The sequence below is a fragment of the Amblyomma maculatum genome, chromosome 3 (assembly GCF_055883805.1).
Source record: "Amblyomma maculatum isolate TAMU_Amacu chromosome 3, ASM5588380v1, whole genome shotgun sequence".
NCBI lineage: Eukaryota > Metazoa > Arthropoda > Arachnida > Ixodida > Ixodidae > Amblyomma > Amblyomma maculatum.
In genome coordinates this window covers 54,902,323-54,929,210 of record NC_139346.1, presented here as the reverse complement: position 1 = coordinate 54,929,210, position 26,888 = coordinate 54,902,323, and the positions used below count along the sequence as shown (strand labels likewise).

At 46.1% G+C, this 26,888-nt stretch overlaps 1 protein-coding gene and 1 pseudogene across 1 annotated transcript in view; both read left to right on the top strand.

Annotated features, from left to right (window-relative positions):
- LOC146194785 (fatty acid synthase-like) overlaps window positions 1-26,888 on the top strand; it is a 103,841-nt gene that overhangs the window by 21,323 nt on the left and 55,630 nt on the right. Inside the window, exons 6-8 of the mRNA XM_084596124.1 lie at window positions 660-961; window positions 19,821-20,210; window positions 23,214-23,403. Coding sequence (XP_084452250.1) covers window positions 660-961; window positions 19,821-20,210; window positions 23,214-23,403 — 882 coding nt within the window. The remainder of the gene's footprint in view (window positions 1-659; window positions 962-19,820; window positions 20,211-23,213; window positions 23,404-26,888) is intronic.
- On the top strand, window positions 8,765-9,738 carry LOC146194786 (uncharacterized; annotated as a pseudogene).

Here is a 26,888-nt window from a genome sequence, read left to right as displayed (position 1 = left end):
CTTTTAATCAATAAGTAGTACGCCGCCGAGGTGGCGCAGTGGTTACGGCGCTCGACTACTCCGTCCACGGATGCGGGGCCGAATGCGGGCCTTAGTGGCCGCTTTTCGATGCAGGCGAAAAACAAGGCGCCCGTGTGCTGTGCGATGTCAGTGCACGTTAGGTGGTCGAAATTTTCGGAGCCCTCCACTACGGTGTCTCTCATAACCTGAGTCACTTTGGGACGTTAAACCGCATAAAGCAATCCTAACCAATGCAGCTGATTACACCGAATGTGACTTTTTCCTGCGTGTCTGTCTAAATACGCATTTTGGAATAAGAATGACACCTACAGTTTGCAAAAAGGTCATTTCTGTAAAGCAAGCAAGCAAGGAAACTGTGTGATGGATTTTATTTCCCCAAAGTGGTGCTCCCCTGCCTTTTACACAACTCTATCTGTCACAAAGAAATTTTGAGGGCTGCAGCTTCTTTTAGGCGGATATGTCGCACAGAGAAAGTTGTATCTATTGTTTTTTTTTTTTTCTGATTTAGTGAGTTTACTTGGGGCACAAATTTGCCTGTATAAGGGGTTTTATTCGATTTTTGTGGACTTCTGGAAGGCGGTGTGTCGCTCGCAGGTAACGTTTGGAAAAAGTGTCCTGGGTTGTTTCAATTTTTACAGGCGTTTGTAGCGTGGCCAAGGTGATTCTCGCCATGGAGAGTGGAATAATCGCCGCCAACTTACACTTCAAAAACCCCAACCCGGACATTCCGTCGCTCTTCGACGGCAGCGTAGAGGTTGTGAAGGAGGCAACACCTTTTCCAGGAGGGCCCGTGGGTATAAACTCATCTGGATTTGGGGGCGCTAATGCCCACGTAATCTTGGAGGCTAACCCAGGCCCTCACGTGAATGAACTGCCACGCGAAAGAGCTGAGTTGCCGAGGCTTGTTCTTTTGGCTGGAAGAAGCAAGGAGTCACTTGAGGTAAGCTCCTCACCATGACCGCCTTCATCGATCCGGTGCAATACACCGCATCAATTGCACTTTTTTGTTTACCTCCATTATATTGTTACGGGGCACAGTATCGAGATGACGACGGTGGGAGCTGGTGGTGCCACTAAAGATTATGTCGCTTCGGATGGCATAGGGATGGTGCCAGTCTGGCGGCCACTACGGATATCCAGGTTTGGCTACGTACGCACTTCCAGCAATCCTCCACCAAATGTTAAGGGAAAGGTACACAGCGGTAAACGCTAAGTAACTGTCATAGCACACATCACCAGAACGAACCCATCTTACCCTGAGCGTCGTCGTCTTCACATCACCTCACCAGCACGTCGTCGTCATCTCTATACTGCGCCCCGTAACGATATATTTACTCGCAAGAGCCAAAGGAACAGTAATAAACCATTTCAACAAGAGAAATGCGTGCCGAAACCCGTAATATGGGGGCAAGCACAGGAAGCAGGAACACGTGGCATCACCAAACCGTTCAAGATATGACGTCTCGGTATTAAAAACATGTACCAAAGTGTCAGTATCGCAATCATTTCCCTTCCTTTTTATCTGGGATGCTTCTGAAACCTCTCATGATTTCGTATCTATGCTCCTGACCAGAATAGTTTCTCCTTAAGTCATGGTTCATACTTCGTCTAGTGCAAGCAGCTTTTTTTTTTCCGGGACATGTTCTGCCGCTCGGTTACACAAGAAGCTTTCCGCACAGTGCTGTGAAAGACGCACACTTCCTATTTCTTTTAACGATTGTTCATGTTCAGACGCACAGTTATCAACGCACCGCCCAGCTTGGCCCACATAGGCTTTGCCATATGTCAATGGTATCTAGTGCAGCACTTCACGTACTGATTTCCACGCTTTTTCTTGCAAGCTCTCTTCTTTTCATTTCCGCAACTCTCACGCATAGCTGTGCAATATTTCGTGGAGCTGAAAACAGGACTTGCACATCCTGTCGATACGCCACCTTTTTTACATTGTAGGCCACCCTGGCATGTAATACCCCTTAAATTGGGTCTTTGAGGTATCAATAAATAAATAAAATAAGGTACCGCTTCAGGTTTAATGGTTTGCTTTACTGGCTCGCCCTAAGTTTTAAACATGGCAGATTCGATTTTTCGTAGCAGGGCTTCAGCGACAGCCCTGATGACTGAACATGAGGATGCCCCCATTCTCAACCATCAACTTGCTTTTCAAATCTTACCCGCATGACACGACTTCACGGGAGCAGACTCGAGGCAATGGTTAGAAATGGCGCACTTTACAGTTTTTTATAAGCTGAGGTAAAAGGCAGTGGCTCCATCTGTGCTTGAGGTTACTATCGCAAAACGCGTGATCATCGTGCAAGGTAGCATTGACATCTAAAAACTGCGAACACCTTTGCAAAGGGAATTCATGAGTGAACAACAGCCCTCGACGCTCTCCTTTGTAGTTGGCTAATACTGTGCGTACACCCTCTGTGTAGGCCACGCCTTTCTGTTCTTCTAAACTATAAAACATCTTCAACCGAAGGAAAAAGATGCTTGTGCTGAGTTACGTTTACTAGTTTTTCCTTGTGAGGTTAGTCAAAGCCTCACGATATAGTGACTCCACTTAACTACGGTAACAGGGCCGCTTTACGATTCCCTTGTACTGCGCGTAGCTCTTCCGGGCGGCAGTACAGCGCGCAGGAGCCTCAAAAGAACGACGCACGCTCAATGGGTTACGTTACAAGGCTAAATCTTTATTTACGAGAGTGGGACAGCACTGGAGATGTGACGAACACATGAAAGGAGGAAAGGGGGAGAGGGAGAGAGCTGTCTGTTGCTTCGGCCCGCTCAGGCGGTCAGTGGCCGTCGCAGGGTTGGAGCGGGACGGGACGTCCGCAGCTTCGCCTCGAGTGTCGTTTCCCGCTTTCGCAGCATGGACGATAGTGTTTGGAAGTCTTCTTGCATTTTCATTTTCTTCCTCCGTTACACAGATGGGTAGAGCTGAAGGACACAAAGAAATAGTACGCAGATCTCTTTGACCTGATTCTAAAGGAATAGTTCCTGTCTAACTGGGCAGCCACTCCGCTACAAACGTTTTCAAAAGAAAAAATGGACACATCCTTCGCGGAAACAGTAGCAAGGGCCGAAAAGTATGTGGAAGTCCATGGCTGGTCAAACTACGGAACACGAAGAAACCTGAAAGACAAGGCAGAAAGCGCTATCTCCAAGACTACCGAGAGAAAGAGAACGCTGCTTCAATCATCGGACAAGAAGAGCCACGATGAAAAGAAATGTTTATTTGTTCACGCACGGGACACCACCCCGAACATTGCCGGGCCCCCACTTCCGATGGATCGGGACCACCCAAGAAATACCACAAATGTGGCAAGCCAGGTCATCCAAGCTGGAGATGATGGGCAAATTGGGCACCAAACAGAGAGAAAAAAATCGGAACTCCGCTGCAGTACGCACTGAGAACGGACACATACAACTCAAGGACGGAGACAAAATCCCCCTCATCAACGCTGGTTTCACCAGTAAAGAATGCGCAGTCAGGGAATGCTTAACTGTCGTAACTGGCATGATCGGGGGCCGGACAGTCCCAGTCCTGAGAGACACAGGCGGTTGTTGTGGTGGTTGTAAGCAAGGACTTAGTACGGAAGGACGATACCACCGATACCAAGTATCCAGTTTACCTACTTGACCGCTCAGTCCTAATGTTCCCATAAGCTTGGGTCGATGCCGAGACCCCGTACTTTAAGGGACGGCTTCGCGCTAACTGCATAGAGAATCCCTTGTATGATTTGGTGCAGTGAAATGTGGAAGGTGCTAGGCCAGCAGACGATCCCGATCTAAGCTGGCCCAAGACAACAGAAAGCGAGACTGCGAAGTCCACTGAAGTAAAAGTCGAAACGTTAGCGCCTGACATTGAAAGCACAGCACCTATTTCAGATGCCAATGAAGCTTTCCCGGTACTGACTCGAGCGCAGGCACGCAAGGATAAAACGCTGAAAAAGCTTAAAGTCCTGCAAGGCCTCCGTAGTGTATGCCGCGAAGAGTTGGTTCAAGAACAAGAGAATGACGCGCTCCTACGCTCGTGCTTCGATCGCGTGGGCCCGCCGCAAGCGAACAAGGGAAAGGATAGCCACCAGTATTTCATTGCTGACGGCGTTCTTCAAAGGAAATACGCCGCCGAGTCCGGCGGGGAGTACACTCAAGTTGCTGCGCCTCAAAAGTACAGATCAGCTATTTTCAAGCTGCGACAGGATGGGCTGATGGGAAGCCACCAAGGCGCGAAGAAAACTCTACTGAAGCTTCAGACAGAATTCTTCCGGCCCGCAAAGCAGGCTGACGCTAAGCGGTTGGTTCCCTCTTGCGATCTGTTCCAACGCACTACTCCGATGGGTCACACCACACGAGCGCCTTTGGTCCGAGTGCCCGTTATTTAGACCCCGTTTCAGAGGGTGGCGATCGATATGGTTGGCCCACTCAAACCGAAGTCAGCTCAAGTCAATCCGTACATCCTGACCACAGTGCACTATGCCACTCGGTACCCTGATGCAGTCGCGCTTCCTAGCCTCGAGACCAAAAGGTTAGCCGAAGCACTTGTCGAACTGTTTTGTATAGAAGTGCCCAGAGAGGCCCTAAGTGACAGGGGCACTACTTTTCCGTCCGAAGTAATGAAAGAGGTTCGCCGTCTATTGTCAGTAAAACAGCTGCATACTTCTCTCTACCACCCTATAGCGAACGGCCTAGTCGAACGGGTTAACGGCACGCTTAAACAAATGCTGAAGCGCATGTGTGAAGAAAGACCGACCGATTGGGATCACTACCTGGCTCTACTTTTGTTCGCATGCAGGGAAGTACCCCAAGAAAGCCTCGGCTTTTGTTCGCATACAGGGAAGTACCCCAAGAAAGCCTCGGCTTTTTTTCATTTGAACTCTTATATGGGCGAAATGTGCGTGGACCTCTGGCTGTGCTTAGAGAGCTTTGGACTAATGCAACCAACCCTGACGAGTTGCAAACTACATACGAGTATGTGCTTGCTCTACGGAACAGACTGGAGAATACCAGTACATTTGCCCACGATGAGCTGAAGCGAGCAGGAGAGCGTTACAGCCGCTACTGCAACATCAAGAGTCGCAAACGCTCACTCAAACGGGAGAGCAGGTTGTTATTCTTCTTTCCACAGAGCACAATAAGCTGCTCATGCAATGGAAGGGTCCTTTTTCGGTCATCAGCCGCAGTGGGATGTCGACTATGAAATGGATTTGGGCCATGCTACAAAAATATTCCATATCAACATGGTCAAGAAATACCAGCGGAAAGACGACAAAATCGTGGCAGCTGTCGGTGCAGTAATTTTGGCAGAAGAAGACACAGACGCTGTAGAGATAAAGCTTCCTAAGCCCTCCCAGACGCAGTCTATCAGGCATCTACATATTTCCGAGAGACTGACCGACGTAGAGCAGAACGAAGCCAAGAAACTTCGGCTACAATACGAAGGTATATTTTTGGACCTTGACGGAAAGACCTCGCTGATCGAGTGCCAACTGAAGTTACAGAGCAACAGGCTGATAAAGTAAAACAATATCGACTACCGTACGCTTTGAGAGAGGCAATTGCATGAGAAGAGGACGACTTGCTCTGTTTAGACATCACTGAGTCATCGGAGTCGCTCTGCAACTCACGTGTAATCGCCGTACGCAAGCCTGACAGGGACGAATTGGCTATCATTGACTTTCGGAAGCAAAACGAAGTCATCGCAGATGACGCTGAGCCCTTACCACGTGCAGACGACCTTATGACTTCGGTAGGTCGCACGAATTCATTTTCCAAGCTGGAGTTATCCAAGGGATATTGGCAAGTGCCGTTGTCACCCGATTCACAGGCGATGACCACATATATGCCCATCGGTATTAAGACGGCGCCAGCCATTTTTAAGAAGTGATGCGGAGCTGATGTCGAGCATCTTGGCAGGTATTCCCGACATGGCGTACTATTTTGACGATGTTCTCATTGCAAGTGCGACATGAAAACAGCATCGCCAAACATTATACGAGGTCTTTGCCCGAATCGAAGCAGCGGTTCTCACCATCAAACCGCTCAAATGCGAGATTGGAATGGAAACCACCGTATTCCTGGGCCACCAAATTGCGTCTGTAGAGTTGTCGCCACTCACCAAGACCCCATAGAAGATACAATAAGCTTCACATCCGACAACAAAGAAGCAGGTCTCATCCTTATTGGGACTCACGGGTTACTACCGTGATTTCATTCGAAACTATGCTGACCTGGCCTGTCCTCTGCCAGATCTAACACGGAAGGGTCACCCTTCAGTCGGGAGCTGGGGCCGAGTAAGAAGGTGCTTTCAAGAACTTGTGGGAAAAGCTGGCTGAGGAACCGATTCTGAAACTTCCACATTTTGGCAGGGAATTCTTCCTGCGAACGGATGCTCTGATACAGCTTTTGGGGCCGTTCTGCTTCAATCGCATCACGAAATTCTGCACCCAGTTGCCTATGCGAGCCGCAAGTTGCTCCCTCGAGAGGTTGCCTATTCAATAACTGAGAAAGAGGCTTTAGCACTCGTTTGGGGGATTGATAAATTTTGTTTTCCTTCACGGGAGGTTTCTAGCTCAAACGGACCACCAGCCATTGAAGTTCATAAAAGAAACAAAATCTCCGAACAGCCGCGTTCTTCGCTGGAGTAATAAGCTTCAGGAATACAAATTCCGTGTCGAGTATATTAAAGGCAGCGAGAACGTGGGAGCAGATACACGAGAACCCGGAATAGTTATTCAGCTTGCAATACTACCTATCTGCATTGTGTTGATTGTGTAATGAAAATTGTACATGATGTGCCTGTATATTTGTGCTCACTTGATTGTTATCGGTGATCCGTGACTTGCAACATGTGCTCAAAACGTGACTGACTAACTGCAGTGTTGTGGTGCTATGCGGGTTCTAATCAGTGCATGGTGCGCGTCATGAACCGTAGTGAGCGACGAACGCTCCTCAGTGCGTCGAACGGGCCCAATCTACTGCACCCCTATGCGGGACGCAATAACTTCGTTCTAGGCGCTTGTGGATGCCTAGAATATTCCGAGGCAATATTCTTCAGCTTGGAGCAGTGTCACAAGCTGCTTCATCTATTACACAGCGGAAGTTGCGGTAACTTCTGCATAAGATATAGAGCGAAACTCACGGGACGCCGCCGCTCCTCTGAGCAGGATTCAACACACCGGCAGGGGCAGCGACCGCGCGTCCTTGACGTGGGCGCTGCGCACCCTCCCAAGCCGAGTATATAAAATAACAAATCGCAGAACGCCCGTGCAAGTGCGCTCTGGGAAGATTCAGTCTTCCGGGCCTCTCTCGCGGCCGATCTGGAAAATCGTCTTGTGTTTAACCGGGCCCGCGATCGAAGCAGCGTTCTCCTCATCTGTACTGCCTCCGCTACCGAACAACCCAGGCTTCAACGCCGCAACTGTTCAGAAAGCTGTAAGAATTTCATTTCGCCGCAGAGTGTTGTTCAATCGAACATTATTTTCGCTTTTGTAAACCTTTACCAGACTTAGTAATATTTTTCGCCGTGTTTTATTTTCTTAGGTTTTTGCTCCTATTTATTATATCTAGAATTCTTGCTCAGTTATCTTTACAGTCTTCTTTTTATAACATCGTTTTGTTCTTTATCGGGTTTTTTCTTCTTGTCAAATAATTAGTCTCTTTTATCAATATCTTGTCATGGCGTTGTATTTTTTTCTTGTACTATATTATTATGCAGTGTAATTTGGACCCGTATTTATAAACATTGAATTGTTAGTAAAAGAAAGTGGCCTATTTGAACTTATTCCTCAATCACACCCCGATGCACGTACTTCACGGGTTGAGCGGCCTAACGAGTGGGCACGGGGGCAGAGCTTGCAGCATGATGTTTTACGCTCATCCTCCTACAATGCAGGTTCTAATTGCGCTTTTCGCGTTTTGGCCGTCAACGTCATCCTGTGGCTCGACACATGTTACAACGCCCCTTGGAACATCAAGCACATCCAAAGACCAAAGTGATACGATGCCCTTCTTCAGCCGAGTTCCTGCCGTGATGCTCGCCTACGATCTACCAGCCGCATCAACCATGCCATCATCTTCGACAACCGATACAAGTGGACCGCCTGTCTGTTTCACCGTCAGTGGGCACGGGGGCAGAGCTTACAGCATGATGTTTTACGCTCATCCTCCTACAATGCAGGTTCTACTTGCGCTTTTCGCGTTTTGGCCGTCAACGTCATCCTGTGGCTCGACACATGTTACAACGCCCCTTGGAACATCAAGCACATCCAAAGACCAAAGTGATACGATGCCCTTCTTCAGCCGAGTTCCTGCCGTGATGCTCGCCTACGATCTACCAGCCGCATCAACCATGCCATCATCTTCGACAACCGATACAAGTGGACCGCCTGTCTGTTTCACCTTCAGTGGGCACGGGGGCAGAGCTTACAGCATGATGTTTTACGCTCATCCTCCTACAATGCAGGTTCTACTTGCGCTTTTCGCGTTTTGGCCGTCAACGTCATCCTGTGGCTCGACACATGTTACAACGCCTCTTGGAACATCAAGCACATCCAAAGACCAAAGTGATACGATGCCCTTCTTCAGCCGAGTTCCTGCCGTGATGCTCGCCTACGATCTACCAGCCGCATCAACCATGCCATCATCTTCGACAACCGATACAAGTGGACCGCCTGTCTGTTTCACCTTCAGTGGGCACGGGGGCAGAGCTTGCAGCATGACGTTTTACGCTCATCCTCCTACAATGCAGGTGTGTAAAACCTTTCAATTATTTACAAAGAAATGCGACGACCCCTTCCTTTTACTGTTCCCGTGCCCACGGGTGTTCTGTGAAACAATTTGCGAGTGGTTCTCTGTGGCGCTGTTATTGCTCTGCTCCGGGGACATTGAGTCCAACCCTGGTCCCAATACGCGATCCGAATCACTTACAGAAATCGACTCATTGCCGGACGATCCTGCTGAGCAAATGAACACTCTTTTTCGTTTACTGAAAGATGTTCACTCTCGTTCACTGCAAACTTCGAAAAGTCACGTTGAATTGGCGGCTGATATCAAAGCTATCAAGAATAGTCAAAAGAACATGGAAGCTAAAATCGCCAGTATTCACAAAAGAATAGACGACCTAGAAGAAAAGTGTTCGAGCAGTACGACGCCGATTTTTCCGCTATTCAGTCTTCTGTACATGAAATATCAACGCAAAATAACCAATTTCAATCCCGGCTCGATGAACTAGAAGACCGATCGCGTAGAAACAATCTAATCTTTCATGGCATTTCAGACAGTAAAGAATCTTGGCAGGAAACTGAAGCAAAAATAACATCGCTTCTAAACTCGTCATTAGTCACATTTTCTGCAGACTCAATTGATCGTGCGCATCGCCTATGTTCCTTTGCGCCTAATAAGTGCCGTCCGATCATTGTTAAGTTCGGCAACTACAAAATAAAAGAAAAGATACTTGCAATGCGTAGTGATTTCAAAGACAAGGACATTGGTGTTAGTGAAGACTTCTCGGCCTCTACCCGTCTCGCCCGTAAAAAATTAATCGAATTTGGCAACAGTCGGGATGGGTCTCCCAAGTTTAAATTACGTTACAACAAACTGCTTCTAAACCACAAGTGCCACATTTACGATCCCATTTCTTGCAGTGTTAAGGAAACCAAGTCAAGCGATAGCAACGTTAATACCGATGCTACCTCGTTTATTGAAGCCGCAACATAGGAGAGAGTGAGGGGTAGTAGCCATTTAAGAGTAGCTCCCGTTTCTGTTCTTTTTACTAATATTAGAAGCGTGGTTAATAAATTTGATTCCTTATCTTCAGCAGTCGACTCTAGTTCTGCAAACATAATCGTTTTGACTGAGACATGGCTTTCTGCACACATAAAAGATTTTGAAATTTTCGAAAATGCGCGTGACTTCACAATTTACCGTTGTGATCGAAATGGCCACCGTGGAGGGGGCGTTCTTGTTGCTATTTCAAGCGACATTCCCTCATTGCGCATCCAAATAGACACTAATCTAGAAATAGTCTGGTCACTAGTAACCCTAGGTCATGTGAAAGTGATATTTGGTGCATGTTATCGCTCCCCTTCATATCCCTCTACATTTAATAACGACCTCCATGACGCCATCAACGCGGCTTGTGCATTATATCCTTCGTCCCCCCTATTCTTGCTTGGTGATTTTAATTTTCCAAATATTACTTGGAACGATCCTTTTCCTAGCTTGTTATCCTTTTCAGCCCAAGCCAAAGAATTTCTAGACGTTTGTTCTATTTATTCCCTAACACAATTGGTATCGCGTCCCACAAGAGTCACCGACCATGTTGCAAACACCCTGGATTTGATTCTAACTAATCGGCCTAACTTAGCTTCTGATATTATATTTCTACCTGGTATAAGTGATCACTCGTTGCTAAACTTCAGTCTCAGCCTGGATTGCCCTAAGCCGAACAAAAAAAAGCAAATTGATTCTTGATTACAAAAAAGCCAACTTTGAAGCTATCAATAGAGAATTATCGGCCTTTCTGGGCAATTTTTTGACTAACTTTCACGACAGTACTTTTCAGACAAACTGGGATAGTTTTGCAGCCAAGGTAAAAGACTTAACTGAAAGCATCGCCTACTAATTCACGTTGGACGGCTTATAAACTAGCTTCTTCAGAGTACATCTCCGCCCTAAAAAGCGCTAAGCGTCATTTTCTTTCCAATACTTTGCCTTCCATGTTGAAAACTAACGTCCGTAAATTCTGGCGCGTAGTTAACCCTTCCTCTGAAAACTTAATTATATTACAGAACTCGTTTGGCCAACAGGTTTCCAACACCCAATGTGCATCTTTCTTAAACGATATATTTGTTAAAAATTTTTCAAGCGCTCCTAGTCCTCACTTTCCTGAATCACAGAACTACAACTACCCGACCATGTTCGCAATTTTGGTAGACGTAGCTGGTGTTGCAAAACTTATTGAAAATCTCGATTATCATGCTTCTCCCGGTTTCGATTCTATCAACGCAAAATTTTTGAAAAACACTTCCACTTATAGTTCCATCATACTAACAAATATTTTTCAACAGTCTCTTGACACATGTACATTACCTACGCAACGGAAGATTGGGAAGGTGGTTCCTCTTCATAAGTCGGGAAGCAAAAACATTGCCAACAATTATCGTCCCATCTCTCTAACAAGTACATGCTGTAAGTTACTAGAGCACATAATCTTCAAAGCAGTGACAGTATTCCTTGAATCAAACTCGTTCTTTACAATGGCACAACATGGTTTTCGTAAGTCGTACTCATGTGAAACTCAGCTCTTATCTTTCACCCATAAACTGCACCACATTCTAGATCGATCCTCATGCGCTGATTGCATATTTTTAGATTTTTCTAAGGCTTTCGACAAGGTTTGTCATAAACTGCTGCTTCACAAACTTCGTCATCTTAACATTGAACCAAACGTTTTAAAATGGATTGAATGCTTTCTTACTAACCGCTCACAATTCGTATCAGTACACGGTCATAACTCTTCGCTTTCTGATGTGAACTCCGGTGTACCTCAAGGATCCGTACTAGGACCTTTACTCTTTTTAATTTACATAAACGACCTGCCCTCTGAGATAACTTCTAACATGCACCTCTTTGCCGATGACTGCGTTATTTTCCGTGAAATTAAAAACCCAGATGATATTAACTGTCTTCAAACTGATCTCACTGCGATTGCTACCTGGTGTGAAAAATGGTTAATGCAACTTAATATTAGTAAATGTAAATGCATGCGTGTAACAAGGATTTCTAATGACTCGCATGTTTACTATTTGAATAACGTTCCTTTGGAATCAACAAACTCATATAAGTACCTGGGCATAATTATTTCATCTAACCTCACGTGGACAACCCATATTGAATATGTAATTAACAACGCTAACCGCATGCTTGGTTACTTACGCCGTGCCTTTTCGAGAGCTCCATCGTCATTAAAGTTATTGCTATATAAAACACTAATACGCCCTAAATTAGAGTATGCATCATCTGTATGGGATCCAGGTTATGAAAAACTAATCACCGCTATAGAACTTGTTCAAAATAACTCCGTCCGTTTCATTTATTCTAATTACAGCCGAACCGAAAGTATTACAGCCATGAAGTCCGACCTTCAACTTCCATCATTAAGATCACGTCGCAAAATATCTCGCTTAGTCCTGTTCCACAAGCTCTATCATCATCCTAGCCTGAGTGACGAATTCTTTCTTCAACCTCACTATGTATCCCATCGCATTGATCATCATTATAAAATCGGCCTCGGTAGATGTAATACACACGCTTTCTTACAGTCATTCATACCCCGAACATCGACTGAATGGAACCACCTTCCCGCAGATATTGTTTCCATCAATGATAACTCAAATTTTCGTGCTGCTTTAGCTAATATTGTATACTGACAGGACTTTTGCACTGCTTCTTATTGTATCTAATTTTTTGTATTTATTGTTGTATTTTAGATATTTTTGAAATTCATACCCTTGTAAAGGATACGGTTATGCTTATTTTGTTTTGTTGTTAACCCACTCCCCTCTTCAATGCCTTTACGGGCCCTGAGGGTATTGTAAATAAATAAATAAATAAATAAATAAACTTATAAATGTGCTCTAAACCCTCATAGAGGGTCGACGGGTAACCGTAAAGGAGATCCCGTGCCTCTTTTGACCAAACCCTCATAGAGGGTCGACGGGTAACCGTAAAGGGGATACCGTGCCTCTTTTGACCGTAAAGGCGGGAGTTTTTGACACCCGCACAACTCAAAGTAATTTAGCACAACGAAGTTGCTGGATGTTTTCCTGCAGTAGTGTCTATGAGCACCTCCTAATTTCAGACTGCCGCTTAGTGATTATTTTGCTGCACAACTACAAGTATTTTGCACCAAGTAGTCTCTGGATGTTTTTCTGGTGTAGTGCCTATGATTCACACTTAATTTCAGACTGCCGCTTAGTCATTATGCTGCTGCACAACTGCAAGTAACTTTAGTGTGCCCAAAATGTGGTGGTTCGTTTATAAAAATATATGCATTCTGGAACCTGATGCCTCATCAACACGAAAACAATCAGTGACTTCTTTTATCCTTTAAATCAATTTCAAACGTCGCTAATGCCTGCTGTACTAACGCCTTGTGGACATCTGGGTCTGCTTCTGTTTGCTATGTGGTGCGGCGTTCGAGGCATTGGAAGACGCCGCACGGACGCCTGGATCGGACGCCCGGCGGGGTCAGGTTTGTATAGAAAGCTTGCATACCGCGATGCATGCTGGGTAATCCGCCATTATGTTGTCGTTAAGAGCAGACGACGCAGCACGGCACTGCCGCACTAACCTCGTCTGCATAGTCGCGTAGTGCGTACAGACGATGCTAGCGCCACTGCACAGGCGGTTCTTCGCGGTTCAAAAAATACGTCTGCACGAACGGGACCAGGCAAATGATTCCTCTAGCGACGCCGATGCAAATGGATCGCACAGACCAACCCCCCGAGATCGACGCCAATCCGGGCAAGCACCAAAAACTACTCACCAGAGCTACAAATCATGAATACCGGCGATGTCGACGGGCGACAAGGTCCAGACGCACAATGCGGTCAGTCGTTCGCGCGTAGTTTGAACAGGTCTACGTCGCACAGCTTTGCATTTCCATAGCGCGCCCGATTTTTCGGGAACAGCGCGTCGACGCGTACATTCCTCAGGAATCTGCCGACAATTGCACGCACGTAAGGGCAGCGCACGCGCACGAAAGGCCGGGTGTCTCAATTCTACCCACTGTAATTCATCCTGGCTGCGCTGTCCGCCATTTTCTGCCAGCGATATCATGACGGATTACCATAACATGCATCGCTTCATGACAGCTCCCTATATTCATGAATCGCCTGGTGATGTCAGGACCGGTCGTGACGGTACATTGCCGCCCCTTGTCGAACACGACCAGTATTTCTTTGGAGGCATCAAAGTTCACCGCCCTTCTATAATTCGTTTACAGGAAAGTAAAGGCGCAGTATCTGTCACTCACGGAATCCCGCTATCATCCTACACGGCACATAGGGGGAATTGTGAGGATACTATTTTCAGCTATCGTTCGGTGCTAACGCAAGATCATGAGCTCCCAAGGAGCGGCAATAGCGGCCGTGTCTGGCCGCGGTAACAGGTTCACCAGCGGAGAAGACAAGGAATATGAGACAGTTCTGGTTACCCTGCCCATTGGACGTGTTGTTTTAAACACGGTTTTTTTGAAAGGCGCCGTGCGGTCGAAGGCTTTCGGGACGCCCTAGCTAGTGTTGATGTGCTCCTCGACGTCGTGTCATTGGGGACGCACAAGAGGACGTGCTAGCCTTTGTCAAGCCATCGAAGGCTTTTTGGTAGCACCCTGCAGCATCACGAGTACTGTGTAATTAGTGTTGAGGCTAAATAAAATTATATGTATTTGTAAATTATTTGTATGTTATTCACGTGTGGGCTGTGACCTTCAGCAGCGCCGAAGCGGCAAAGGAACTGTCTGCTTAAAGGAAATCGAGGCCAAGGGACTCCGTTGCGTCGTAATTGACCCAGAAGAACAGCAAGTTAAATTGCGTCTACATTGGATGCTGCACAGCGCTCTCGACGAAGACATCCGCACCGCTTTCGCGGCGTTTGGCGCCGTGACCGAGGTGACCCGAAGTAGTAGTAGTAGTAGTAGCAGTAGTAGTAGAAGCTGTAGTAGTAGTAGTGCTAGCAGTAGTAGTAGTGGTAATAGTATTAAAAGCTCCCTCAAGCTAGTGCCGCGTCCAACATGACGCCCATTGAAAAATCATGCGCCGCTAATCGCTAGGCTGCTCAGCTCCTGGGGGCGGTAGATGCTAGTCGGAACAGCCCGCTTTCTTCGTCTCTTCTGTCATTTTGTCCCTTGCGGAGCCACCGTACCGAGCAAACCCAAATACGCGATCCGGGAACGTTGGCGCGTTGCGGGCATGAAGGAGAAAGGATCCACTACGAGGACTGTGCTGCTAAAACTGAAGTCAGGTATGAAGGATATTACCTACCCCTCAGGTTAGAGTGCCTGGCGAGTTGGCCCTCGTAGTGGTTCCCGGGTGGCTTATGAAGTGCCTATGTTGCCTTGGAACAGGCCACGTTCGCCGTGACTGTAAGGTGCCAGGGGCTCCATGTGCCGGCGCTATGGACACGCGGAGGCGGACTGCATGCGTACCTACGCGTCGGCTATAAGGCATGTAGCGGCGAGCGACTCTGAGGAGCTTATGGACGTCGTCGAGGTGGAAGAAGCTGCAAGAGGAGCTGAAGACGCGGGTAAACCGCCAGAGGTGCCGTTTGAGTCAGCGGGTTCGAGCAGAAACATCGCCACCGCTGTCGCACCAGGGAAAGGGACACCATTTATTGACCCATAATCTGCGGATCAGGCCACGACAGCAGATTTGGCGAGCTTAGCGGAGCCTTTGGATGTCGACGCAAAGGTTCCTAGCGACGACAACGAGAAGAGAGAAGCTCGCGCGACTATCATCACCGCTGCGAAGCGTCCGCGTGCCGACACCAAGACTGACGACGAAACGGTGACAGAGCACAGTGCCGAGGAACCACCGGCGAAGGCGCCTTAAGCACGGCGTTCCAGTCTGCGCTCGCACCCCAATACTCAGACAGAAAAGCGTTCCAGCCATAAGCCGCCTCATAACCGGAGGCAAGCGCCGGAAAATACCGGCGGCAAAGGCAACGTCTAGAGTCATGCTAGACGTGGAGGTAAGCATCGTGCTTTTAGTCTCTTGTTCTTATTCAAAAATGGCTTCTGCATCTCCGTTTAAAGTGGCCACCATAAATGTTATAGATCTGTCAGGTGGAAGAAAACAAGTCCAGCTTTACAAGCTTTTAATGAAGCATGATATAGATGTATTGGCTGTGCAAGAAACGAAAGTAGACGCTGAAGAAGAGACCGAGAGTAGGATGCGACGTTTCACGTCTAGGTTTTTCGCTGTTGTTCGTCACCCTGTTGGCACAACGGCTGGTTGTGCTCTTTATGTAAAGAAGCTTCCCGGTCTCGAGGTGCAGGCGCATCATTCGTGCATGACGGGACGATGTGCTTACCTCGATGTTTCGCTGAAAGGCATTTTGTAGCGAACTGAGTGCGTGTATGCGCCCAATGTGGTTTATGACCGTGCCGTGTTCTTTAAAAATATCGAAGAGCGCCTTCGGAAGGAGAGACGGCTTATAGTTATGGGGGATTACAACTGGTGTTCTAAACGCGCGTGACAAGACAAGCAGTCGCGATTTCCGTGACCGGAGCTCTGAACTGCTGTTGCGAATAATTGACATCTATAACCTGAAAACGTTGCAGAGTGTCTGGAGGGAGAACGCCCAGTAAAGTACACACGATTTCAGAGCTCAAGCCATGCACGGTTAGATCGCATCTATGCCTCCGTCGATATCGTACCACAATGCAACAGATATGAAGTAGTACCGGTGTCGTTTTGAAATAATTGTTTGGATCAATGCTGTGCAGGCATTGTTAAGCGTCAGAATGGTTTTTCGTGAGAAATGTGGAAGCTAAACAAAAAGCCACGTGAGGATGAATTATACAGTCGAGCAGTAAGACTTTAGAAAAAGCCCGGGCTGAAAGGAATCACATCGAAGAAATAGATTGGGGAGGGTTATTATCAACAGACGTCAATCATATCAAAACAGCATTTTTGAAGGTACTTGGAAGTTCCGCTTATGGCTTACCATGACAGTGAATAGTATTGTAGAGGGCAGGCTAAAGAGATAAAGGACAAAGCTGAAAAGAGTAGAGGGATCAACCCATCTATTTTTGCAAGAGCCACAGTTTGAAACTTGTTCTTTATGAATAAGCTATGGTATGTTATGCAGGTGTTGCACTGTTCACGGTTAAATATTCTGAAGCTGCACAGGAATTTCGCCGTATCTGCAACCGGACTAACTTGTTCAGACGACTAAAAGGTGGGGGGCTAGCATTGGGCCACCTGCTTTTGCGACAGCTGGTCAGTCGTTTTTTTTTTTTTTTTTAGAGACGCGACAGACCATTTGTTACGCACTGTTCGGATCCTTTCAGCGCTGTTTTCAGGTGATTATTTGTATACAGTAAAACGAAAGAAATTGTATTGTGCATTGTGCGACATTATGTTCCCTGTGCCTTTGTACAGGGCATTGTACGATGGAGGCCCAGGTGCAGATGTTTTAAAGTGAGTAAAAAGAATGCAGGTTACACCGGGAGGGAAACCCTTCTTTTTTAAATTGCCCACTGGTACGTTGACGGTAAAAACAGTTTTGGAGAAAAACAAATTATTCATACCATGCGGATCCCACTGCTTAATATGCACGAAGCCAGAAACCATAGACCATGTTTTTTTACGCTGCTGGGAAGGAGTATATTTTTGGGATGTATTGCAAAGAATGCTTATGAAAGATTTTCCGCTAGACCGGCATGGCATTCGGTACTTATGCGTAGAAAGTGAGAATGGGGGCCATTTGATTTAATTATGGTCATGGGCCTCTACTGTATATGGCGCTCAAGAATGGCGGGTTATCATTGCGATAAAGATACACGGCCTGCCAGAATTTATTTTCGGGAAGGCGTGGACAGGTTTTCGGCATTCCAGAAAGCTACAGCAGAACCTAGAGCCTTAGTTGTGTATGCGTAAATTTTACTGCGTCAGATGTATATAGCGTATGTAAATATCATTTGAGTGATTTTTATGATTTTGTTCCCGTGAAAAACAATATGTCAAGACCAGGCAACAAGGAGGAAAAGAAAGGTGCGTGGCGCAGTTGGTAAAGCGCTGGGCTGGGAATCCAAGGGATCGAGGTTGATTCCTGGTCGAAACAAGGTTTATTAATTTATTTTTAACTCTCGCTATCGAAAGCGTGACACCTCTGCTGACAACCTTCTGTTGAGAACGATGAGGCACTAAATGCTTTCGCCTTAAAAAATAATAGAATCTCGAATTCCAAGCGGACGTGGGGCGCGACCGGAGCCGGCGAAATGGAGCGCAAAAAAAACCGCTGCAATCCTTGCTCTGTTCAGCAAGGTCCGGCCGCCCTGTCGACGAAGCGCAGGCTAGGCGTTGTAGCGCTATAAAAATACTGTGATTGTTTACGGATTTTCATTTAGGATTTGTAGGGCTCATGGCGCGCCGCGCATTCGAAGGCCGCGCCACTTCCCAATGCTCCCTGCGCGCTGCCTTTTTCCCTCTCCCCGCTCGTTCGGGGATAACCGGTCCCGCTCGAGGGGGCTACAAAGGAAGGCATGCGCCGCCGTCTCGCCCTCTCTTCGCTCCTGCTCTTCGTTCCTGCTTCGCTCCTGGCGCTTCTCCACGGAAGACGACCCGCAGGCTGCAGCCCCCAGGACGACGACCCCGCACCGTCTTGGACCACCCCCTGTGAGATTAAAGATGTTTGTTACACGGCCCGCTGTGTATTTGTCGTGCGCATCCCTCGGGCAGAGGAATCGCCCCACGTCAAATATTCTTTTATAACCGGGAAGTCAGGTTCCGCAATGGAGAGTGCTATTGCTGTCTCCTCTTCGGGTGTAATTTCTCGGGTACGGAAATTTAGTCCTTGCACGATTCCTCGTAGTAAAGGGGCAGCAGCAGCTTTGTAGACGAATCCGCAGCGAGGACCATGAGGTCGTTACGAGCCGTCACACGTGCGGTTCGGCGGCCTTCGTTAGACTCCTTCGTCATCTTTTATGCCAGAGGATAGACCTTTGGCGCGTGGCGCCAGTTTTGTAACCTTTATAATTTCATCTGCCTGTGCATTGTAGCCATCTGCGGGCGGTCCAGGAGCCTTTTGCCGCTAACGATTTGTTCCGCCGCAAGTATTGCTTAAGTGCGGATCCTGTGGCTTCGCAAATGTGTTGGTCATCCTGAGATCGATTAGGTGTTCATTGGACATCGTTATGGAGAGGTCGAAGGCGCGCTTATATGTTTTGCGAAGGACCCCCTGTAGGGCGATTTTATCACATTTCCGCAATTTTGACCGTCATGCGATACCTCCGAGCGTCGCTACGTCGCTAAGCATTTCGCTTTGCTGGAGTTGGTGTCGTATTCAAACTTACCTACCGGGCACAAGAGTGATAAGGATATTTTTCTGGCTGGCATGAAATATTTATATCAAGCAAGATTAGACAGTGAAAGAAAAATATATTTGCACATCCTACCTTAGCAACATATAATTGTCACCTTTGAGTCGCTCTGTCCATAGAACTTTCCCAGTACTTGACAAACACTAGCTGGAGGTGTGGGAAGATAACTGAGAATATGGCGGTTTAAACGTGGTAGTTTACCATCTGATCAATCTTTGAAGGCACAGCGTTCAGTTTATTAAGCCTATATTGGTTAGCATGCTCACTCCTGCTGACATATTTTCAAACAGAAACAAGAATGTATAGACAAGAGTTCAAAGGTAAAGGTTCACACTATTGGATACAGAACGCAAATCCATGCAAAAACGTTTTGCTACGAACTCTGTTTCTTCAAATTTTGCCGTTAAGTGTGCCAAAGCAAAGGCTCTGCGTAAAGTCTTCTGTTAACTCTTTCAGCCAAAGCAAGGGTTAGGCCTAAAGGCAGTTATATGTTTGTACGCACATCTAGTGTTGTTCACTCATAACGCAAGGAGAACAATTAAGTGTAAAATTTATTGTACGAACACAAGGCTAGGGGCGAACACAATAAACAAAGAAAATGGCTACCAAGGCATGCAAACAAAAAGAAAAGAGTGCAGACTTTATTCAGTAAACTACCAGATTATAATACCTTTATTGTGTTCATTTCTTGCAGCGCACCATGGACCTGCTGGTGGCTGAAGGACCGCACACGGACTCAGCGTACACTCTTCTCAACCTCGTAGGCCAGCCCAGCACAAAGCTGTTCCCGTTTCGCAGTCACGTTACAGTGCCAATAGACCGTGTTGGGAAGGAAACCGTCAAGGCAGCGGTCGAAAGGTCTCCATTGGAGAGGCGGCCACTTTGGTTCGTCTTCAGTGGCGTGGGTTCCCAGTGGACGGGCATGGGCCGTCAAATGATGCAGTTTGACGTGTTTTCTCGCTCTCTGCGCAAGTCACACCAGTTGCTCACGCAGTTTGGAATCGACCTCATAGGAGCAGTCACAGAAGACACAGCTGGCAAATTGGACCTGGCCACCTCTCTCGCTTCTATTACTGCGATTCAGGTGACTTCAACATAATCGCTCCCTTTTACTCAGCTGCACAGTGCCAGACACGCACCATGTAATCTTCGTTTTTTTTTCACACAGTATTCAGCGTATCTCTGTGCTTTATGTAAATTTTCAAAGCCGTCCTGCTCGCTGAACATGTATGCGAGGTTCTAATTACGGCGATGTTTACCATTTTCTTAATCGTGTTAAAAAAACATTTGCGACAATGAATTCTCGTCGGTTAAATGCGCAGACGCCCTACTAATTAGTAACAAAAACCCATACACTAGATTTTAATATCACTAAGAAATCACAGTGAGAGTGAACTATCTGCTCTAATGAAGACGGCATGTATCAATGTGAGGTACTCAATTCCTCACAACGAAAAGGGGGAGAGCAGCTGAAGAGGATCAGGTCACTATAGATTTGTTGAAAAACTAGCAGGGGGGGGGGGGGGGGGGTATATCGTGCTAAAGTACTGGCCACCTTGTATACGCAGTGCCTGGTGTCATAAACGGTACCGGAACCATGGAAGAATGCGAGCATAATCCTAATTCAGGAGAAAGGGGACGCTAAGAACTTGCAAAATTACAAACCAAGCACCTTACTGTCTGTTACGTATAAGGTATTTACCAAGGCAATTGCTAATAGAATCAGGATAACCTTAGCCTGCAACCAAGCAAAACACCAAGCAGGTTTTCGGAAAGGGTACTCTGCTATTGATCATATCCACACCATAAAGCAGGTGATAGACATTTGCTCGGAATATAACCAGCCCGTATATATACTATTCATTGCTTACGAAAAAGCATTTGACAAAGTATAAACCTCGGCGGTGACGCAGCCATTGTGAATTCAGGGTGTAGACGAGCCGTACGTGAAAGTGATGGAAGATAAAGGCTGTACAGCAACTATAGTTCTACATAAAGAAAGTAACAAAGTTTCTACAAAGAAAGGTGTTAGGCAAAGAGACACAATCTGCACAGTACTATTCACAGCTTGCTTAGATGAAGTATTTAGAGACTTGAATTGGGAAATGGGAACAGTTAACGATAAGGGTAAATGAAAAATACTTCAGTAATCTGCAATTTGATGATGACATTGCTTGCTAAGTAACCGAGGGGATGAACTGCATATAATGATTGATGACCTAGCCAGGAAAAGTAGAACGATAGGCTTGAAAATCAATATGCAAAAACTTAAGGTAATGTTCAACATCCTCGGAGGCGAAACGAAGAGGCGTCCGTGTGCTGTGCGATGTCAGCGCACGCTAAAGATCCCCAGGTGGTCGAAATTACTCCGTAGCCCTCCACTACGGCTCCTCTTTCTCTCTTTCCATTTTAACTCCCACCTTCCTCCCTTCCCTTACGGCGCGGTTCAGGTGTCCATAGACAGAAGTGTGACAGATACAGCGCATTTCCCTTCCTGTGAACCAATTATTATTATTATTACTCGGGAAGGAACAGCAGTTTACGTTAGGTAGAGAAGCAATGGAAGTAGTAGGCGAATATGTCAACTTAGGAAAGAGTCCCCGCAGATCCAGACCATGAAAGGGAAATAACACGGAGAATAAGATTGCGATGGAGCGCATTTGGCAAGCTCTCGAAGATTATGACTAGCAGCTTACCAGTATCGCTCAAGAGGAAAGTAAGCAATAGTTGCATCTTACCTGCACTCACCTAAAGGGTTGAAACTTGGAGGCTAACAAAAAGGGTTATACTTGAGTGGAGGAGATTAAAGAGGGCTATGAAACAAAAAATAGTAGGGTAATATTAACAGATAGGAAACGTGCAGTGTAGGTCAGAGAAATAACTCAAAGTACTGTATTTGTAGTGGAAATCAAGAATATGAAATGGGCATAGGAAGTGCATGTAGAGTGAATAGAGGATAACCAATGGTCGCTAACAAATTTTATTCTAAGAGAACAAAGCGTAGCAGGGGGCGGGAAAACGTCTGGTGGGCGGAGGAGGTTAATTTGGCAGCGGTCAAGTTGACAGGACCAGGATAATTTGAGAATTATTAGAGAGGACTTCGCCCTGCATGGGGTATATTCAGGCTGCTCATGATAATGATGATGACTCAATTCCTAATGTCGCCTTATAGTTAGCGCATGCTGTCATACTAAAATTGCACTACCACGAATTTGAAAAATTCTTGCGGCATAACTTCAGTTCAGTTCAGTCGTTTAGTCGCGTCTGACCCATCGTGACCCTATGGACCATATCACGCCACGCTTTCCGGTCTCTATCTTCATAACATCACATAACTTCCTCTGCAGCGCCTCGCGGATGCCATCGCTGCCTACCTCTTCTCCGGTGACCCTCAACCTTTTCCAACATCAAATCTTTCTCCTGCGTCTCCTCTCTTCTCATCAGATGACCAAAGTAGCTGAGCTTTAACTTTAAAATTTGACCCTCCAATGAGCAGTCAGGGTTTATGGGCGACAATATCGACTGATTTGATCTTCTGGCAGTTCAAGGAACTCTCAGGAGTCTCCGCCAGCACCACAATTCAAACGCGTCAATTCTTCGGCGGTCAGCTTTCTTCACAGCCCGACTCTGGCATCCATACATCACAACTGGAAAGACCATAGCACGAGTTATATAGATCTTGGTTGGCAGTAATGTCTCTGCTCTTTACTAAGTGGCCAAGGCTAACCATGGCTCTCTTTCCCAGAAGTAGGCGTCTCCGATTTCCAAATACTATTTTTGTGCATAGGAGGTTATTGAATATTTTTAATTTTTACATTCCTCATAGCAAGCTGTATGGGCTTTTATTTCAGATTTTAATGGTCTATATTACGAGGGCTTCAACATCTAGGTATAATAATTTAGGGTTAATATGTGTTGAATGATTGCAAAAATGGGATTTTAGGCCCGTCTTTTGAACTCGCAGTTTTTTTGTGGATGCTTCTTTTGTGTTTTCCACAAAAAGCAAAAATTTGTGTCTTTCTTGCGACAAAAATTATCTTGAGATTTGGGACACTATTCATTTGGTAAATTTTCTTTCTTCGAATAGGTCGCCCTCGTCGATATGCTCCTAGCAGTGGGCGTGAAGGCAGATGGTATGCTGGGCCACTCTCTGGGTGAAATCGCTTGTGCCTACTCAGATGAATGCTTCACAGCCGAGCAGGCAGTTTTGTGTTCCTACTGGCGTGGACGGTGCATAGACCTATGTGATGTCCCTAAAGGAGCCATGGCCGCAGTCGGTGAGATCTTTCGAATGCCTGGTATCTTAATATCATCAAACTGATAGATTCTTAGCTTGAGCAGTGTCATCTATTCATTTAATACATTGTCTACAGTGCCGATTTAGCACTGCAAAGGGGGGGGGGGGGGTAGGAGAATATTGTTGCAAAACAAGACATTGTGTACAACAAAATCAGACAAAGGGCAAGTGACAAGACTGTTAGCTACTTTTTTTTTAGAAATTAGCGCTTTTATGTTGCTGCTGTGCTTCTACAAGTTTTTTATGCGCGGCATCAATAATAACAATAATAATAATTGCCATTTTGTAAATGATACATTGTAATAACATTAATAATCAATCTTTGTTTAATGTACCAAGGTATAACCATACGGTCTTCGTGCTGCCGCAGAAATAAAAAAAATATGCACAAACAAGTTTTACGCACACAGATAGAACACAAAAAATAATAACAATTGTTATTATAACATTTTAATAACAATATTATGTATACGAAAATTATGGGGATACTTAGGATGCATCATTAGGGGTTAGACGCGATAGCGTTCCCCATGCACTAAAGTAGATTTGCGTTTTTATATTCGTCTTTTTATATATTTTCTATTATACCCTGCCGAGCGATTACATCAGCGGTAAGCTCGAACGCTGCTTCCTAAAACGATTCCTACCAGTGCGCGTTAGACGGATCGCGCTGTTTGCGTTCGTTGCACCGACAGGGGGAACTGTGTCGTTAAATACGCAATTGCGTTTCACCCACACGGATGATGTTTTTCACTTCTTTCTTTCATTCATTGTTAATTTTTGCTTCACAACGGACAGCAACGACGACAACGACTTTTCTGCGGCACGGGGACCTTACGCTCACGAGTAAAAAATGTTCCGAGAGCACTGTAAAATCTGCAGTGGAGAAAGGCGAAAGCCTGGTGTTGCTGCATACGGTACATCACGTGCTCCTTGTGAAACACAAGTGTTCCGTTGAACACATCAAAATTTGCTGACATTATAGATTGTGTAGAGAGAGAGAGAGACTCTTTAATGGAAAAACAGAGAATTTTGCTGGCGTTTAGATTTCGCTGGCATGCTACTCTGTGTGGGTAGGGGAATTCGGGAGGGAAAGATTGAAAAAAGAATGGCGAGGGAAATAATAGAATTACGGGGGAGATAAAAAACGGCCAATCAATACGTGTTAAGGTGCTTCATGGAGTAATGATATAAAATCAAATAATAAAATGCATAATCCAACATGTGTGCTTTAGAGTTCACAGCTTGCAAAATGCCTGAGGGAAACATGCGAGGTGAATTTAGAGTTTGTCAAGGAGTCCAATGTAACAAATTAGAGATAATTTGTTTACAGCAAAGGAATAGTGAACTAGCTGTCAGTCACGGAACCTCGTTAACACAACTCGCGAGCAAATCTCGCCGACGAGGGATTTTCGCCATAAACCTGAGACAACTAGCCTTTATAAATTATTAGGGCGGTAGTTTGGGCTTGTTGGTCACACATACCAACAAGAATAGCGCAGGGACAGAACATGGAACAAGCACGGATACAACAAGCGCTTTTTTAAAATTCCTGAGGTATTTGATTTAAAAAGTTGTACATTCGTTTTCAACAGTAGTACAACAGCTATTTTAATTCGTCTCGTTGGGAGTGACGCCGATAATTGTGTGGGTGGACAGTGATAAATAGTGATGTACAGGGTCTACTCCTAGTACGAAAATGGCGTATAGCGTCTTCATTCACTGTGTGGAGCATCAATCCATCCGATGCGGACGATTATCGAAACGAAACGGCGCAGACACGCATTCTCCTCGGCACAGCACTTGGTACTGCCTCATATAGAGCAGATTTACGCCCTGGTCTCTTTGCTTTGAATCACCCATAACTCAATGCCGGTTTATTCAACTGACGTTGGCTGAGAGCACTGATTTTTGCTGGGCAGAGTGGCGAGAACACCTATCTGACTTACTGCAGCACTTTGTGGTTGGTCCCTCGACCAGCAGAATGACTTCTCTTTTTTAGTGCATTGATATGAGTCAAATGCCTGTTGTGGCATAGTTCAGGGGGACTGCTCTGACTTACCGGGTTTAACTGTCAAATCGACTCAAGCTTGAGGGGAGCCCTATTGGAGAGCTTGTAGTATTTCGGCAACCAAAGTCCTTTGACATGTGGCGACATCACAGAGTATATCGGCGCCTTACTTTTGGCTTCCGTCGAAGCACAGCTGCCGCGGGCGGGATCAAAGCCCAACGTCAGCCAAGTATTTAGCTGGCATAATCACTGAGTATTTCGGCACACCCTCAAGTCTTCGCTATATTCTTGAGTGAATAAGTATTGAAAGTTGGACAAGTTGGTAGCATTTCATAACTGGAACGTACAGCGCAAACCAAAACACAGGGCTATCACGAGAGAGGTCACACACACGAGCATGATACGTAACAAATTGTTTATTAGGAAAGACCACGCGTTTTTATGCAAATCTGGCATTTTATAAAAACAAGCCGTAAGCACCGGCGCAAAACGCATTGCAAGGGTACAAAAAAAAGAAGAGCAATGAATGAATGCAAACTTTTATTTTCCAACGAAAAGAGGCCGTCCGTTTCCAAGCCCCGGCACGCAGGCCAGGATGAGAGGCGGACCGCCTCTCATCCTGGCCTGCGTGCCGAACCTGGCCTGCGTCCTGGCCTGCGATGCGGACCGCCTCAGTTAGCTCTTGCCATTTGTTGTGTATCCTCATTTTTTCCACCTTCTCCGTCGAGGTGGATATGGGGAGAGCTAGTGCTCGCTTGGCGCATTTCCTAATTATGGTGTCGATTCTGTCACGTTCAGCTTTTTTAATGTTGAGAAAAGGTGTGTCATATCATATGCGGTTGATGATGCAAGCCTGGCTCATCCTCGATGTCTTTGAGCGCTACCCTCCTGATGACGCCCGTGACGTGCGGCGCGTAATTCTTCATTCTCTTTATGCTGTTTGTTTTCTGGCCTTTCGCTTGTAGGACAATTCCTAATATTTTGATTTCATCTAGTTGAGGTACCGAGGAGTGTCTTACATTTATCATTATGTCTGCTTTATCCTTCTTATTTTTCGGATTGTATTTGCAGAGCTCCGATTTTTGCGGCGAGCAGGATAGGCCTCTCCGAGCAGCGTACTCGACTACCTTGTCCGCGGCGATTTGCAGTTTGCTCTCTATCTCTGCATCGCTGCCCTTTTTTATCGATAGATTTACATCATCCGCGTATACGCTGAAATTTAGGTCTCGTGTCTGGTTTAGTAATGGGGGTAATTCCCACATCGCTGTGTTAAAAAAAAGGGAGACAGGATGGAGGCTTGGGGTGTTTTTTTAATTCCTGGTGGGACTATAAGGGATTTGGCATTCTGGAAACTCATGGTTATCTCCCTGAAGGGGAGGAAGTCTTTGATGTATGTATGTTTTTTTGCCACCCCGAGCTCTTGGAGTCCCTCGAGTATTGTCTTATGTTTGACA